The sequence below is a fragment of the Phaethon aethereus genome (assembly GCF_964289735.1).
Source record: "Phaethon aethereus genome assembly, chromosome: 20".
Classification (NCBI taxonomy): domain Eukaryota; kingdom Metazoa; phylum Chordata; class Aves; order Phaethontiformes; family Phaethontidae; genus Phaethon; species Phaethon aethereus.
The window spans coordinates 5,561,074-5,579,414 of NC_138596.1; the positions used below are offsets into that span (position 1 = coordinate 5,561,074).

At 52.0% G+C, this 18,341-nt stretch overlaps 1 protein-coding gene across 1 annotated transcript in view; it reads right to left on the reverse strand.

Annotated features, from left to right (window-relative positions):
• Positions 1-18,341, reverse strand: part of MEGF9 (multiple EGF like domains 9) — a gene marked incomplete at both ends in the record, with an annotated part of 51,043 nt that overhangs the window by 21,161 nt on the left and 11,541 nt on the right. Inside the window, one exon of the mRNA XM_082008946.1 lies at positions 910-1,111. Coding sequence (XP_081865072.1) covers positions 910-1,111 — 202 coding nt within the window. The remainder of the gene's footprint in view (positions 1-909; positions 1,112-18,341) is intronic.

Below are 18,341 nucleotides of genomic sequence, written 5' to 3' on the forward strand. Positions count from 1 at the left end.
CTTTGCTGCCAACTTTCTGGTGGCCGCACGAGAAGGGAGCCCAGGAAAGATGGAAGTCACTGCAGGTGGTCTCTCCTCCAAGGAGAGACCCTGCATTTCACTGCGAGCATGAGCAGGGGACCCAAAGGATCTGGCTGCTGCTCAGAGCATTATGTGCAGGAATAAATAAAGGGACACCCTCAACTCAGCAACAAACGTCTAATGGCTTACGGATCCCTGGAAGTTGGAAAAAAAAAATAATCGCATGCTGGCTTTTAAAAGATAAAATGTGAGGGTGGGTGAGGTGAAATGAAGAACACCACATTCATTATACAAGAGCTCAAAGCATCAGCTACGGCGGCTTTCTTGACACAGAAGAGGAGAGGAGGTGGCAGGGTTAAGCGCCAGGCAAGGCAGGAGACGACACTTCTGTCGAGCTGCTGCATCTTTCGTAATGCTCAGCGCGGGCAGAGCACAAAGCTTCGCTTGCCTCTGGAGTAACAAATATCCCTTTGGAAAATAAACCTCTCCAAAGCTCCTCTGCTACCCTCCCGAGCTCAAGCGGGAAGGCAGTCCCGTCTGATAGGGACCAACGGATGCACAAGGCGCTAGAGGAGAGGTTCTGCTTCCGTACAACTCAGAGATGCAAGTTAACTCCCCTGTGGGCTGCCAGGGCCTTTGCCAGAGCTATGGATATTTTTATACTCCAGATCTTGAAAGAGAAGAATATGCTTCATGAATTTTTATATGGCCAGCTTCCTTCCTGCTTTTTCATACCTTTTTTTTTTTTTTTTTAATACTAGCACCAGATGACAAGACCCATTCTTGCCTGATCTGCATCCCAAATCCCAAAATATCCCCAAACCCCAACACTGCGCACACAGGCCCCCCCCCTCCCCGGGAGGCTCAGTGAAACGCCGCCTTACTTACTCATCGCACTGGGTGCTGCTGGAGCCGGCGGGGCTGCAGCCGCAGGGACGGCACCGCTGGCTGCTCCGCTCCGGGTAGAAGCCCTGGGCACAGCTCTCACACCGCAGCCCCACGTAGCCTTCGAGGCAGAGGCACTGCCTCGTCGTGCTGTTGCATTCGGCCGCGCTGGCACTGCCCACGGCGCTGCAGTTGCACAGGTCTCCTGCAAAGGGAAAGAGAGGCTGAAACTGGTATGCTGGGGGCACGGCGCTGAGCGAGACCCCCACGCGGGGCCAGCACCGCCGTCGGCACGGCTGCCCTCCCTTGGCTTACCCCAGGTTGGAAACATCGCCGTAAACATGATATTTGCTTTAAAATGTTGAGATGATTAAAAAAAAAAAAAAAAGGTATTGGGAGCACTCTGGGGTTTGAACCCCCATGGTTCATGTTTCACATCTCTCTCCAAAGGAGAGCTAGAAGATTATGGGTAAAACTACTGAAATACCTACATTGTAGCTGTATATAACACCTGTACATGCATATACACACACTGTTGTCTGGTTCCGTGACTCCAGGAGCTGACAAGTGCTAGCTGTGGTAATATTAGGATAAATAAGCAACAGGTGGCAAAAATCACTAATTGTAAGGTCCTCCATTTCACACCACTGGAACAACCTCCCATCTACCAGCGGGCTGGTTGTTACGACGCAGGCCGTGCACAGCTCACCTACACCATCAGCCGGCACCAGCACCTCCCGCTCCTGGGGCACGGACGCGGAATCCCCGGCCAGGAGCTGAGGGAGTGGAGGAGCTCCCCGATGGCAGGGCTCCCGACCGCAGCACCCCAGCTCCCCTGAAAATCTGTCCTCGGAGGAGTGCTGAGCACGTGGAAACGGCTTTAAATGCCGGGGCGGTGGAGCTGGGGGCAGGATGGAGACCTCCCGGCTACCACCCTTCACCACCTAAACCACAACGGGCCACCTTCAGCCCCACGGTGAGTGGGGGCAGCTCTGGAGACCCACACGTGTGCCTTGGGGACACTCCTTATTTACAGGAGTTACAGAAAGCTCGCAGCCAGCAGCTGCTTTTTTTAAGAGAAGAGCAAATCTTTTGATCAAGTGATGAATTCCCAGTCCCCCTGCACATTATTTCTCATAATATTTTTGAGTACCAAATGCACCAAAGAGAGTAACTTCTCCCCAGCAGTTTGTTTCTGGCAAGAGCTTTATCTCCAATCCTTCATTGCAAAATATTTAGTGCCTTAATAATTTAAAGTCTTTTTCTGCCAAGGGTGAATTATAAACAAGGATTATTTGCAGAAATAGCGTATAAAGCATCAGGGGCTTTACACAACCACTGGTATTTGTAATCCCCTGAGAAAAGCCAGTATTCAGGGCTCTCCATGGAGACGGGAGAGGCCAGGTCCCCATCCCAAGAAAAATTGACTTAACGCACAAATCACGTCAAGACGACCCCACACTAATGTTCTAATGTCAGCACGGGTATTTCAGATTATTTAACATTTATATTGCAAACTCGTGCCCCAATCCAAGGGAAAGGGGCTCAGCAGGTGCCTGGATCGAACCACACTTAAAACCCAGTGGCTGGATAAAGATTAATTTATGAATACCTAAGTAACCTGCTGAAATCGTACTACACTGAAGACCTCGGAGTATCTTTAGAAACACAAGCCATAAGGTTTCCCCCATCACATCAGCATTGTAAAGGCTCCCCAACGTCCGTCCGTCCCCCCGGGGAGCAGCCCTCGCCCGGGGCACGATCACCAGTGGACTGCAGTGGAGCGGGAATGCAGGTTATGGAGCAGGTTGCCAAAGACGTTAAGCAAACGTAAAGACGCGATTACCGGTTGACATTTCAAGGAACGCTACAAGCCAAGTGAGAGGAGGGATCCCCCCATCCTCAAAAAGGGACCGTGCAGGAGCCGCAGGAGCTCTCTAACCAACAGGCAGCCTGGCTGTTAAATAGCCCCCGGCACTTTTACTTTTCATCTGTTTTCTTCCAACACACGAAGAAATACGAGTTATTTAGCTCTGTTACTCTATCAATACATGCACAGTGTCCCCACAGAAGTCATTCTGTACCTATACACTGGTGAAGTTGCACCTAAATTTCCTCCAATCTAAACCAGCAAATAGGACAAACACCTGAAGATCTGCAATTATCCTCTTCAGCAGCCACTTCACATAATGAACCAAATTCCTATCTCAATTACCCAAGCGGAACCGTATCGATTTGGGCGCTTGGGCTTCTCCCAGCTAAGGGGAGCCACGAAAACTTGTTGAGCAAAAGCACTTTGGAGTTTGTCAAATGTGCATCAAAACAAGCTTACCTTTCAAAGCTCATTATGTGCCGTGTCATTAGACCTGCTAGGCTTGATTAAGAAAAGAAAAGAAGCATTGTATCAGTTCTAACGGCGATGGGAAGTGCTGAGAGTGCAGGTCCAGCACGGCAGCGATGAGCTGCTCCATGCAGAGACCCTCGTGCTGCAGGAACATCGCAGCCGGAGCCACCGCCAGCTGCACGAGCCTCCATCCCGATGCTCCGGCAGCACCGGCCAAGAGCTGAACAGCGACGGGTGCTACAAGTCAAATTCCTCTTCAAAACGCCGCTATCCTGCTGGCGCGCACGTGACGGGTAAGAGTTCCTCCACGCTGACGGGGACCATCCACAAGCACTGCTCCGCTCCTGCCCTCTCCACCCAGCAAACCTGCACCGACGGATGCGGCTCACCGGCAGCCATCAGAGCCCAAAAGGACACGCGGCACAGCCGATACCTGGGCATGTTGCTGTGAAAACTACATAACCTCATGAGCCGCAAGAGCCTGAAAGGCCCTGGGTGAGGTAGAGCTGCACTGGAGCAGGTTTTGTGAACTTGACTGACGAACTTGGTTTCGTGGCCATGTGTGCACCAGGGGAAAAAGGAGGGCTGTCCCCAGATACGTTATACTGAGAGGCGGGGGGAGAGCTGATGTTGACAGCCTATGACCTTCCAAGAAAATCAGCCGTGGCAAAAAAGGAAAAACCAGAAGTCAGAGAAGAGGGGCTGCATTTATCAGCAAGAGCCTCACGTTTCTTTCACCCTTTATCAAAGGGCCTCAATCATCCATCAAAAGGGTCCGGCCATGGCTGAACTGTGATGCAACTCACTGGGAACCTCATCGCTACTTACAGGAGCCCCGCACGCACCGGGCAGCAGCGGGAGGCGAAGGCAGGATCCGGCCTTATCCGCTGCCTTGTCTGAGGGATGCAAACAAGAACAGCCCTGCAGGAAAAAGCAGCTGACTTGGGGTTGGATCTTGGCTAAAGCACCAACTACCAAACTGGGTTTTCCTTCCAACAGCAGGGCTGCTTGTGTGCAGAGGTGCTTTTGGAAAGCCTAATGCTTTCCAAAAACACACACACAGCAACTTCCTAAGGCCTTTTTTTTTTTCCCCCTGCAGGTCTTTGCCTATCAAAATTGCACCAAGTCGGGTCAAAACCAGGAGGCAGCTCAGCCTCAGCAGCCGAACTCAACGGCAGCGCACACACCACCAGCTCTGCGTACGTTGCTTCCCCAGGAGAGCAAGAAATGCTGCAATAATCCAAAATAGCGCAGGCAAAAAGCAGGTTTCTGCTCGCAGGCTGGCGGAGCGCGGGCTCCAGCTGCCTCGGCAGCGACGGGGGAGGCTGGTTCTGCCGCGGGTGGGGGCGCGGAGCGGAGCCCGGCTGCTGCGGAAGCGATGGCGAAGCTGCGAAATCGCCCCTGGGTGCGTGATACGGCAGCAGGGGACAGATACAGAAGACCTCTCCCAAAAGGGTCGTCTCCTTGCAGGCCCTGCCTCCCCCAAACCACCCCAGAGATTTTTGGGGAGGGACAGTAGCCCGCTTCAGGGGAGCGGCGTCGCGTGCGGTCCCCCGTCCCACCCTTACTGCACCCAGCTCAGCTCACGCTCCACCTGGCTGATGCAACCCAAAAACACCCCAAAGCCCCTTCGCTTGGGCAGCGGGGGAGAACCAGGCAGCAGCGTTAAAACCCATCGCCTGGCGCAGCGTCGAGGTTTGACACGACGAGGTACCAGACTACGGAAACCCCAGGCTTCATTTAAAAGACACTTTGTTGTGCCAGTGGCAGCCGGGTCCGAGAAGGCACCCATAGCCAGACCAGGAAAGCGGTAACGAACACCGACCTTCGGCTCCACGAACACAGCAGAGACAAGCACTACAGATGATTAGGGAACGTTATCCTGGCTCCCAGCCAGCGCCAGGGTTTTTGGAGCCTTTATTCAGTTTTCTCAAGCAAGTGTTTTGCTTTTGAAGGTAACCTTCAAAAACACCTTACCGGGAGCTTTTGCAAACGCACAGGGACGATCGAGGATGGATGAACCCCGGAGCTGCCCCGCGCCGCGGTGCTCAGCCGCGGCTGGAGGGAGGGTGTTGAGGTTGGGATAACACCACCAGCAACAGGAGCCGGGGCAAAGAGCCCTCAGGGATGCGACACCGGTCCAAGGTCCGACTCCTGGCTCTCCCCAACTTGCTATAGTCACTCACCCTTGCTCTGCCTCAGTTTCCCCATCCGCCTCGTGTTCAACCCGCAAACACGAGCTCTGCTCACCTCTGGCTCTGTTCCCCATTTCCAAAACATCGAGGTTTCCCTTCCTTCCCCATAAAGCACCACACAGCAGCTCAGAGCACCTGGCTATCAGTGACAAAAACCACCACCTTTGCTCATGAAGGTGTTGACAGGCTTTAATTAATTAATTAACAGCCCAATGACATTTTGAGATCCTAGAAGAGAGGCACTATAAAAGTGCGTATCACTGCCACACGTTACTCCTTCACGCAGAAAAACACCCAAACACTGCTCCCTTCATGAGCAGCATTTTAACCTTTACTTCTCATTGCTTAGAGGCAGGTGGAGTAAAAGAAAAGCTTTACGGTCTGCTACAGCAAGGGACATGCTGCTGTGTGGGTGACAGATTTAATGTGCGATTTCAGTTTGCTGCAACCTGAATGGAGTAATTACTACGCAAAAGTCATAGGTTACTAATAAACTGGAGAATAGTTATCTCTATTTTTTATTGTATTGGATACATGCCATGGCTGTAAGCAACACCAGCGCAACCAGGAACCTGCCAGGTTCGCAGGGCTTGGGGAGCGTGGTGCCCTGCGACCCCTCGGCGCGGCTGCCGGCTCCCCGCGCCCCACGCCAGCCCCTCCAGCCCGCCCCAGCCCCATGCGAAGCCCTACCCTGCAAACCCCAGCGAGGCCCCAGCCAGAGCCGGGTCCGGCGTGACACCGCGTCCCTTCATCTCCCATCCCCTCCTAGTACTTAAGTAGGGCTTGTTCTGGTGTAAAAAATAATTTCCTGAATTATTCTTTCACCTCCTTTCAAGACTTGCAGTGTTTTAAGTCTTTGCACATGTTTTAAGCATGATTTCTTCTCCCATCCAAGCCACCTAATGAATGAATAATTTTTAAATGGGTGAAATAGTTACAAACAGCAAGAGAAGAAATCACTACAAAACACACGAAGACATCTATATGAAACTGTATTTGCTGGGGACATCCCAAAACAGTGCAAGTCCTGAACAAAGTCACCTACTTACTGGGAGCCAACATGGAAAATGCAAGATGCACATTTTTTGTTAGAAGAACACACAGTTGAAAGAGCAAGCTGTGAAGTCCCAGGGATGCTACTTATTGTCCTGCTTCAAAAACATCCCCAGGGAGACAGACATTTTCTATCCTCCGGATGAAGAGATGGGGGGAGAAAAAAAAAAAAGAAAACCATCTAGAGCTTGGAGGTCCTGTTAGATCTTTGGGTGCCGGGAGCCGGCGGTGCAGCCCAGCGTGGTTCCTGCAGCGCACTGCTGCAGGGCTGGCTGCAGCAGGCACCAGTGGGTATCCCATTGGATTTAAATCGCAGTAACCACGCCAGGCGCGGGGCATCTCCTGCCTTTTGTTGGTAGAGGCGAAGCCAGACGTCCTCACCTCCTCCCTCCATCCTTTGCACCCTAATCCCTCCCCCTGCACACGTGGCTCAAGGCGCGCAGCCCAAAAGCCCAGCCCGTCCGAAGCTGGAGGCACGCGCTTCTAGACTACCAAGTGCTTGTAGTTACACTGGGTTTACACCAATGTAAATCTCACTTCACACCAGTCTGACCTCCCAGATATTAAAACGGCACCGGCTCCATATCCCATCCGTTTGCACAGAGAGGATGAAGCTAGTGCATTCGCTGCACACAACGGCATCGCCTCCCTGGGAAGGCTCCATTTTGGTATTAATTTAGCAGTCGTCCCCCCCCATACTCAATCCCAAATTTAAGCCCTACCTTCTCTCACTTTTCCCTCATTTCCCCTTCTCAACCCCTCTCCAGGCACCATTTCTGACAACACAGGAATAACGGGATCAGGCAGTAGGTTTAAAAATCTACCCAAGGCCATTTCCTTTCCCCTTGTAATTAAGTTGGGGAACTCATTGTCAGGGGATGTTCTGGGAGCCAGAAATACCTACAGCTTCAAGAAGGACTGGGTAAGCTCACGGAGAACTGGTCTGCTGGTAGCTGTTAAACACAGGGATCTGGAGGAAGCGTCCTGATGGGAAAGCCCCTGAAACGCAGGCTGCAAGGGGTCGGGATTATGCCCTGTCCTTCTTGGCATCTTCTTCTGACCAGCCTTGGACGAGCGAAGCTTTGTTCCAACCCAGCCTGGCAGTTCTGATTTTCTCCCCGTTTCCACTGCTCAAGGGATGGTTGCGGCTCCAGTCGTCCCCCCAAACACACCAATCCCCTGACACAGTTAGACCTGGCTGTTTCCCCTGGGAATTTCTTCTTATTATGGTCGAAGATGCAGCTGTGCTGCACTGCTGCTCTGTCCCACTCACCTCTCAACAGGCTGCTTCCCTTAACCCCAAGAAGATATTTCATCCCCTCAACACCATCCACCGGCGCACTAAACCCCCAGCAAACCGGACGAAGGTCAGGACGGTGCCGTCTCCGCGCAGGATACAAGATAACGAGAGCCTCGCCACGAGCCACCAGCTGTTAAAAGAGAATGTCATCTTTATCCCGGCCCTGGTAAAACAACTTGCTGAGCTCCAGCTCTGTCTCAGCATGGTCAACTCTTGCCTCGGACTGGCTTTTGCATTCAACTCCGTTGCTCCTCACTTGGGCAGCTCAGTGCTGCCGAGCTGATGCCACGAACAGAGATGTTACTCCAGTGTAACAACGCTTTTGCCTTCAACCGTTGCAGGCAAGGGAGCCTTCACCCAGGGCTCGCAACAGGTCTGAAAGGGGACGGGCTGGTGGAGCCCTCGCGCCGGTGGCTGAGGAACATCTGCCGTGGGCGAAGAGCTCTTGCCAGAATGGGATCAGAGCTGAGCTGATGCTCTGTAGCTTCTTAAAGAGAGGCATGCCGCCAAGTCCCAGGCTCCATTCACATCTAGACGACCCTCAGCAGAAAATAATAGTCGACTCTTGCATTACAAAGGTACATTAAAGTGCTCAGACCTGTAATTCACTCTCACCTGAGGCTACAGTGCAAAGCCAGAGTGGTAGGATCTCTGCATACCCCAAAAAAATTTTACATACATACAGAAGTGTCTTCTATTGTTTTGCATTCGTATTATTACTGAGTGCATCCGATTCAGGGCACTTATGGACTCCATCAAGCTCAAGGTACCGCCGCATGAGGCACGCTGCTGGTGAAGAGAACAGCATCATTCACATTAATGCTGTTAAGAGCTTTACACGAGTCACTTGTGTTGTTCCATAAAAGGATTGTATGGGTCAACAGGGGCGGAAAGACAAGGCTTTCTCAATGCTTATACATCACTTTAATATCGTTAAAAGATTAAATATATTTGTTGAGGAAAATTAAATCTGATTAAATTCTCTCTTATCACTTGGAAAGAAGTACAAAGCCAAGGTCCCCACTCTCTGGGTCACCAGCAGCCACACAAGCACTTTTCATCAGCGTGAAGCAGGCAGACTTGGGGTTTGGCCAAACCCTCGCTCAGCCCAGACCATGTCACCCCTCTGCCTTTTCTTTGCATGGTCAAAGCGATGCAGCATCGCTCCCCGCTTCGGTTCACAGCCCTCCGACCCCACCAGCCGTGAGCAAAGCCACCGCTCCTCTCCTTCGGCGAACCCACAGCCAGGACTCTCAGACCTTAAACAAACGCAACGGCCGCTTTCTCCTGGGATTAGTTATTTTTATTCCTGCACCTGCAATTGAACATACAGGCGTTTGGTTTCTGAGGAGCTCCTAAAAGCTCCTCGGTGCAGCGCAAGCACCAAGCGATTTTGCTGCTTTCCGTCCCTTTTTGATGCTGAACAAGTCAGCAACCCGCACAGTGAGCTTTGAACCGGCACGCTCCCCGCTGAACATCCATCAAATGTCAGACTCACAGGTGTAAAGCTGTCTTGGGAGACTAAAGGATCAAACCCTGCAAACATGAGCAAAACAAACAACCCAAAACCAACCCCTAAATAAAATATGGATTCTCCTTAGCCTCGTCTTCCTCCTGCACTGGGAGATCCCCAGCCCGTGGCACCGCCGGCACTGGCAGCAGGGCAAAATACCCGAGCAGCTCCCATCGATGAGACAAGAAGATGTCGGGAGAAGCAGGAGGGGTCCCGTAGTTACTAAGAATCAGGTTATAACGCAGAAAGCTGTGCAGGAGGGATTACACAGCTACAGCTAAGGAATTATTCCTATATAACAATAAATTTCCATCCACAGACAAAGCCTCTGGGTCTCTACTAAGCAGACTGCATATAAAGAACATGGCCCTAAAATGTTTATGACACAAGAAGCTACAGTAACTTCAAACAAATCAAATAAATGCTTGAGGATTAAACCCCTAGTTAAAAAAAATTGATTCAAGCCTTTTAATTTGAAAATAGTTTTGTTGGCTTTTTACTTTAGTTGGTTAGATTTTCCCACTAATATTTTCACAAATGTCTGCAACCATATAAATATTCTGTGTTTCTGTTTGAAAATCTCTGTATTTTTCACCACCCAGCCTGTGACACAGCCAGCCCAGCTCAGGCTTCAGAGATAAATAGGCTGAAATGTAACTTCGGCAAATACTTGCACAACAGCACGCAGCCACCCTGGCAGCTCATGCCCTCCTTACAGACGTATTTTCTGCAGCACCTCTCAGGAAATTTAATCATTTTGTCAGCAAAAGGCTTTAGTTCGAAGATCAAGACACCTCACACGGGATGGAGCTGGGAATTTATTAGCAGACTTCAATTTTAGTATCTGTCGACCATGTCCAAGCAGAGAAAGGGATTAAAAAAAGCTGCATGAATAATACAAACTATAATCATCTGGTGAAGTCTCCGTGTGCTCAGATCCCTTCAAAAAGTAATTAAAGTCACAAACTTTACTCGATGCTTCGGGGAATTGCAGCTAATGAACGAACGCGTTAATTTATACAGGAGCTTTAAAGGCGCCACGAAGAAAAACCCTGAGCAAGATTCATCCTTTCAACCGTTTGTATCTGTGCTATAAAGTCGTGTTGCATGAATAACCAGCAAGAAAACAAGGGTTAGGCGATGAGTTAGAGGATGAGCTTGGATGAAGCCCTCTTACCGCCTCCCCACCCTTCCCAGCGAGGCTCCCAGCACGCAGCCAGGGCTGGTACTTGCCTGGGTGAGGGAAAGGGCCGGGTTTTGGCTTGGGCTGGCTCCTCCAGTCCAGCTCCAGGCTCCTGCACAGGCTTGCACCTGCGTGAAAACCCAAGTTACTTTGCCCTCACTGCTGCTGCTTTCCTATCAAAACACCCAAAACCACAACTGCAATGCAGACACCCCCCAGGATGGACCCTGCGAGGCAGCATTGAGGGGCATTAATAGGATGCGATGAGGAAGCTCTACCCTTGCCACTCGGGGGGTATTTATTCAGCTGTCCAGGAAGCCGCAGGTCTCCAGGCATCTCCCAAGCCAAACCCACCCATCTGGAGATGACAGCAATGATGGCATGAAGCAGCAGGCTCTTCTCGGGGATCCCTGCCAGCCCGGAAAGCGCCGACCCCCAGTCCTGTGCAACGACCAGCCCTCCCTTGGAGGGTTCGCTCCCACTTCCCTAGAGAAAAGGGGGAGCCAGGCTCTCCTGGTGACTGCCCCTGCTCTGCCGGGGAGCCCAGCGATAAATCACCCTGTTGAGGAGTCCCTGGCTCTTAATTTTTGTCCCAGACGTGGCTGGAGCAAAAGAAGGGGGGAACCCCCCAGGTACGTTTGCATTTCAATTCAATCACAGAATCACTAAGGTTGGAAAGGACCTTCAAGATCATCAAGTCCAACCATTAACCCAATGCCACCATGTCCCCTAAACCATGTCCTGAAGCACCACATCCACAAGTTTTTTGAACACTTCCAGAGATGGTGACTCCACCACCTCCTTGGGCAGCCTGTTCCAATGCCTGACCACCCTCTCAGTGAAGAAATTTTTCCTAACATCCAATCTAAACCTCCCCTGGTGCAACTTGGGGCCATTTCCTCTCATCCTATCGCTACTTACTTGGGAGAAGAGACCAACACCCAAGAAGAGACCAACACCCAAGCAGCAATGCACAAGCCGAGACACTCCCGTGATATTAGATCTTTAAACAGAGGGCTAATAAGGCCTTTTCAGGCCTGTAACTTTCCATATTGAAAGATTTTATTTCTTTTCTTTCCCTCAACGCTGGTATAAATTGGCTAGAGCCCCACAGAAGTGCTCATGCTGAGGTAAAAGGGGCAGGTGACACCAGCCCAGGCTCAGAGAGGCGCAGAGCGCGGTTCGCCCCAGCCCCGGGGATGTACCCGAGTCCTTCCTCAGTTTTCAAAAGCCAGAAATTTTTAGATGCTTCTTTGCAGTGAGTGTCCAAACCCTTCAAGAGCTGCTTCCGTACAGCCCTGAGATGTGCTGATGTGCCGTGAGGTCGCGGGGGGAAACGCCACATCATCATCAGTTAAACAAAGAAAAGGATTTGCGCATCCTTCTCGCTCAGCGACAAGCTGCAGCCTCTTCTGGGCAACGTCTCAGGGAGGGCACAGTAAAAATCTTTTTTTTAAATAACAACAGTCAGGTTTGCTGCTTAAACTTGCCGCAGTAGAGATAAGCAAAACTTTCTGTTCCTGATGCGCTTGACAGCATCAGTCGCAGGCACCGTCTGTCACACAGCCGCAGCCCTCCCCGCGCGGCCACCCTCCTCCTCCTCCCCAGGTAAGCTGTTGCAGGTGTCCCTCCTCATCCACCCCGACGCCATCAGCGCTCCCCCCGACACCTTCTGCAGGCTTCCAAGGTCAAGCAGCAGTAACAGCCAGGTGCGGAGACAAAGACCCCCGTTCCGTCCCCTTTCTCAGGGATTAGTTGACCCAACGCGCAGGTGCTGGTCGGGGACCTGCAGGGACAGGCTCACGCACCACCAAAAAGGGGTAACAGCAACAAGGGGCTATGCTGGGGCAACTGGGTGGCTCCTCCAGCATTGCAGCTGGTGCTGCTGGAAGGCAAGCGGTGAGGGATAAAGCAGCTGAACAAGGCAAAGCTAACAGGGAAGAAATATAGAAGCAAAGGGAGAACAGGTTTCCCAGAGAGGTGGTCGATGCCCCATCCCTGGACAAATCTCAGGTCCGGCTGGACGGGGCTCTGAGCAACCTGCTCTGGTTGAAGATGTCCCTGCTCACCGCAGGGGGGTTGGACAAGATGGCCTTTAAAGGTCCCTTCCAACCCAAAGACTCCATGATATAAAATGCAAAAGCCAGCAGGCTGGAAGGCGGAGGGAGAGGGAAACCAGTTCTGCAACACCCATCTTCCACCCGTACAAAGACAACTCCTCATGAACCATCTGATCGCTGCCTGGCCAAACACGTGGGAAGGCTCAGCGCGGCATTCAGCCCTCGCGCCCAGCTGCGCTAACCACCGCAACAGCACGAGCCACCTCACCGCGCCGGAAGCCCGCGACGCTGCCGGGGCTGTACCGGCGAGCTGCACCCTCGAGCTGCACCCTCGAGCCACCGCCTCCTGGCATTCGTTTGTCACGACGGAGTCAGACGCTGTTGATGCTGCTACGAACTGGTGCAAAACACTCAGGTGTCCTCAGCCAAGGCTCCCAAGGGCTCTGCCTTATTAAAAGCACCTTAAAAAGTTCCCGTCCATCAGCTGCCCACCCAGGATGGTGGGTGCAGCCACCAGCCTCATCCCACAGCACCTAACGGGTCTCCTGCCAAGAAGCGGGGACCTCCAGCAGAGGATGGAGGCAGGGGTAACTTCTCAACCCATCACAGCTGGTCTTGCTCTAGGTGACTCCAGTAGAGGAGAGGACTTTCCTACTGCCAGGAGCCATCAATGAAGATAAACCTTCAGGCAGGTTCACACAGAAGACCCAGAATACATGAGGTCTGACCACTCGAGCAGCGATACAGAACATTTACAGGCCGCATTCTCCATCTTTGCTCCTTTATGTCACGTCAAGGCTCCTCCCTGACTCCTCCAAGATAATGACCGACCCCTTAACGGGCCAGCTCACCACCAGCAGCTTCTCCCAGCTCCCCCGGCACAGCAGCCGCTCCCCACACCACGGCTGCCACCACTCACAGAAAGCCCACCAACGACTGCGAAACAAGACTGCATTTCCCCAGTTGGACATGGGATGTTCATCTGACAGATTCATAGGAGATGTAGCATTTGTTTATTTTGATTTTTTCGGTTTTTCTAAAGCAGCTACTACTGCAAATAAGGCAGATCCATGCAACATCAGCACTGTAGCTAGATGAGCCACCCTCACAGTGAGTCCTTGCTGGATGCTTCTGCCTTTTCCCTGCACAGCAGCCGTGCCAACGCGAGCACCCCACTCCTCTGAGGCCGGCACACAACTCCTGGCCTGACTTTATCACCTTATCTCCCTTCCTGTTGCCAGCATCGACGATCACCCGGCGAATACCAAGACGTGGTTAGGCAGCATCCCGCTGGCAGGACAGCTGCGCACTGGGAAGTTAAATACAAGTGATTTCTCCTTGCTTGAATTAACAGATAAAAACTTCCTTGTGAGGAATTCCACTGAGATGCAGATTACAGCCACTAGCTACCTTAAATATATAGCAGTTAAGGATGGCCTCACCAGAGATCTGCACTCTCTGTGCCTCCATCACTAAGACTCTTAGAAATTGCAAGCCATGAAGAGCAAATCTTCATTCCTAAAACCCCAGGTGAAGCATGCAGAGGACTCCTTTGCTCCAGAGATGAAGCCGGGGCTTGGCTCTCCCTCTTCATCCAAGAGCTTTTCTGCACAAATGCAATAGTCGTTGCTTGGTCCCCCCATCCCGGGCTGCTTGCGCTGCCAGGGCTCGGCTCCGGGGAAGCTGCGCAGGCTGCGAAGCCGGGACTTTGTACGGTGTGCAAGGAGCTAATCCGTCCAGCTACCGGAGCTGCCTTCTGCCTGCACGTTTGTCTGACACAATTAAGTTACTTAAAACCAAAATATGTTGCTGCAAGGCATGCAGCCTTCCAGAGCCGTTTCCCCTCTGGACCTTGCCTGCTGGCAGTGCCTTCGGATGCAGTAGCTTCTCTTCTCCTGAGTCACCTCAATTAGCTCCTCGTGCTGTCAGTGTCAAATTCAGCTTCAGCAGAAATGGATGCGACCTCCAGCCTCCTTCTTTCAGACCACCCTGGACCCAGCACAGTGCCAAGCATCCACTGAACCACCCACCCCAAGAGCTACACCGGTACAGGCGAGGGGGGTTTGCCATCCCAGGCCATCACTGGCCTGGGTCCACGGGTGTGTGCTCACACCACCTTCAAGAAAAAAAGGGAATGGCCAAGTTCAGACTGCTGTAAAGCCGTTTTTTTGCTTAGTACAGAAATTATACAGCAGATGATAACGCATCTGCTTCAGCACCGTGAGCTGCTGTAGCTGAAACCTGCACCCAAGAGAGGTGAGCTGCTGGGAACCATGACAGCCCACAGTCCACATCCCTCCACGCAGGTACATCACGCTACCAGCTGCAGAGCTGAGACCTCTGGGGAGGTTTCCTGGTGAGGTCGCAAACACACGTGGCTGATCTCACTGCGAAATGCCTTTTTTTTGGTAGCAAAGGCAGAACCCAGTTTCTTTACAGCAGGTGTAGCCATGGTGTAACCAGGCGCTCCGTCAATGTACGGAGAGAGCTGCAGCTTTCCCTCACCGCTGACACCAAGCAGAATTACCAAAGCTTGGTCCAACGTAGGGTGATGTGGTAAGAAGCCATCGTTTTTCTCTCTCTGATATAAAGCAGTCACTCTGATACTGGGAGGAAAGACAGAACAAAAGCACGGAGATGCTAACAGCAACGGCGCATGCGTGCGATCCATAATTCAATAGGAAAATGCTGGGAAGAGCGTTCTCCCCCAGCGAGGCGTCAGCGAGAGGCAGAGGAGCGCTCCACCTCTCCTGGAAGCAGCAGATGGGCTGCCACGGCCACTCGGCCAGCCCTGGAGAAGGCCTTCGCCTTCGGGAGCGGTGCACGCATCGCGCCCAGGTTTTCCCCCCACGCGAGCGGCGGCGCTTTCTAAACTGCTCTCATCATTCGCCAAGGAGAGATGCTTTCAAAGGGAGACTTTGGGCGTCCCTACAAAGCTGAAGATGGACCCAAGGGGGTTCCTGCTGCTGCAAGACAAGAAGCAAAGTCAGATCCTGAGCCCCACCTCGGGGCAGGACCCGCTCCTCCGACGTGCCCCGTGGACCCGTGGGACCAGGCAGATGTGTCCCCATGTCACAGGGAGCTTCCACAACGGAGCACAACACCCCTCGGCCGCCAGCTCCTGCAGAGCAGACCTCCCTCGCCTCTGCAGCCCGACAGCCGTGCCAGTTAGCACGAACAAAAGCCAACGACAACGCGAGCAACTCTCTTCAAATCCTTTCAGGATCAAACTGCTGAAGGGGCTCGTGCATGTCTTCTCAGCTGTTTTAGCACGAAGCGATGCTCCCTGCAGACACAGGGCACGGGGTCCCCGTGCACAGCTCTGCACGCAGGCAGCAAGAGGCATTTTTACAACTGTTTTTGCTTTTTTAAGGAGGAGGAGAGGGCAGACTGATTTTGGAGAGTTTTAGGTTATTTTATCTTTAAGCCTGTGGAGAAAATCCGGAACGAAAACTCTCATCAGTAACTCCAGCAGGTGCCCAGGGCAATTCCTTTCAAGATTCAGCTCCTCCACCAGAGGAGCAAAGGGACGGACCCGTTAACAAAGGCTTCTTTTATCCACGGTGCTAATAAAAACTCACTGAAAGTGTTAATAAACACTCTCTTGAAAGTGTTAATAAAAAGGAGCTTTACAGAGCCTAAGCTAAGACCCCTGTCCATCTCAGCTCATTAACTTCATCTCCAAGCTTGAAAGTGCAAGTCCCAACATCACAAGATTCATTCCAAATACACTTTCCCAAGTTTTTCCTACTCTAAATAAACATATTTAAATGCATAATTTTATTCCTCACAAACAGCAAAGTATCTTTCTTCCTCCCTCGTTCACTTTAAAGGCCGCGCACAGGAAGGGAGAGGGGACCTGAAGAGAGAAGAAAACCTTCTGACAGTCCAAAGCCAGCGAGTCTCGGTTCTCTCATTGCTCCCGAGCTCAGTTCCAAGTTTTTAGAGGTGTTTTGTCTCCTTGCTTCATAAGTGGAATTACCATAGCAGAAACTCCAGCCGGGGCGAGGGATAGCACGAAGCATGAGTAATCACAACTGGTTTCAGGCAGGTTTTGCCATTTGGGTCCTGTTTCAAGGCTATGATGACATAGTGCTACGGGCTAATTTGGAGTTACCGTAAAACTCTTGCCAGACAAGGAATTTTAAGTTATAATGTGCTGCAAGCAGGGAGAGCTGCTGGGATAGGGCACGGAAAATGCCTGCTGAGCTGGGAAGAGAGGAGGTTTCCTGCTCCATAAGTTTTATTCCCTTATTTTATAATGCAACCATGTGCCTGCCCCACTACACTTTGCACGGTGCTGCATTTACTTCCAGCTCACATAGGGTGACTTTAATTCCCCCTTTAAGAACTTGTTTCGCTTTTGCTTTCATCCAGCACCAGCCAAACCGGGTTGCAGATACTGCAACGAGACAAAATTTGCTGGCAAATCCATGGAGGAGAGGTTGAGCTTTCAAAGAGGGAATGGATACGAGCCGGGGCACGGCGTGGGAACACCCAGACGGAGAAAACTGCTCCTTGTCACTGGAAGGGGGGAGCTGCAGCAGATCCGCTACAGTCTCCTGCAGAGCCACTGCTGCGGGAGCAGACCGGGGCAGGGGACACCCCAGAGCATCCAAGCTGTGCTCCAAACCCTTCTCCATCGACTGCAGGGATGGCATAAATTTAGAGGGGACAAATCCATGCCAAGCCCACCCGCAGGGGATCGCTGCAGGCAGCCGCCAGCCCCTGCCTCCCGCTCACCTTTGCTTTAAAGCCCCCAGCCCTGCAGCAGATTAATGGCTTCAGTCCAGGCTGAACACCGGCTTTTAATTTCTCTCCCCTTAGTTACCGCGCTGCTGCCAACGCTGACGGACGTTGCAGCTCCCTCCAGCCCCGGCTCCTGCCTCACCCACGAGGTACTGCCTGTATTTATTTCTAGCAGTAGTTCACCTTCAAAAGGAAAATGTTTCCATTAAACAGCAAGTTCAGCAACCACAAATAAGCACTGTAAGATAAGGCCTTAGCCAATTCTCTGAAACCTGCACAATAAATACCAGGCCATCTGGTAGAGTACGACAGGTAACAGCCCTGCCCCACAGAACAGCAAAATCCTCTTTAAATAGGCAAAACCCTTAAAAGCGTGACGGGGAGGACAGACGCAGCCAGGCACAGGGGTTTCGGGAATCCTATGCAGTGCTCCTCATCCCATGCACAGCTTAGGCACTAAGCTAAGACCAAGTCTGAGCCAAGATGCTAAACACAAACTGCTGATTTGCAGGGTCAGAGCCAAGCTCACCAGCAGCATCACATCACCCGCGTCTTGCGGCCGGGATGGCATCACCAAGCGGGGATTGCCCTCAGCAAAGGCAGCACGCTCAGTTTTGGGTTGGCAGAAACAAGCCTGGTCCCAAGTCAAAGAGATGCTCAAAACCACTGAGCTTCCTCTGTAGCCAGTGGGTCAGCTAGAAGAGGTTTGTTGACATTTCTACCCCGACCATTTCCCAATTTTTGAGGGCTTTATAATGACTGTTTTGGCATTGCAACACCCCTGCAAGGGGCCAGGAGGAGGAGCGGTGCCTCCTCTTCCACCAGCTCTGCTGCCAAAGAGAAACCCTGCAAACCCGAGTCGCATCTGCAAAAGGGCATCCAAAGCCCTACCAAACCCGGGGGAGCTGCAGGTACCCGACACGACCCTGGCAACGCACGGAGAGGCTCTAGTTCTGTACGGCTGATATCGCACACACCGTTAAAATATATTACCTGGTATTACATATATAGATATGTGGGAGAGGCATCGGCCTTAAG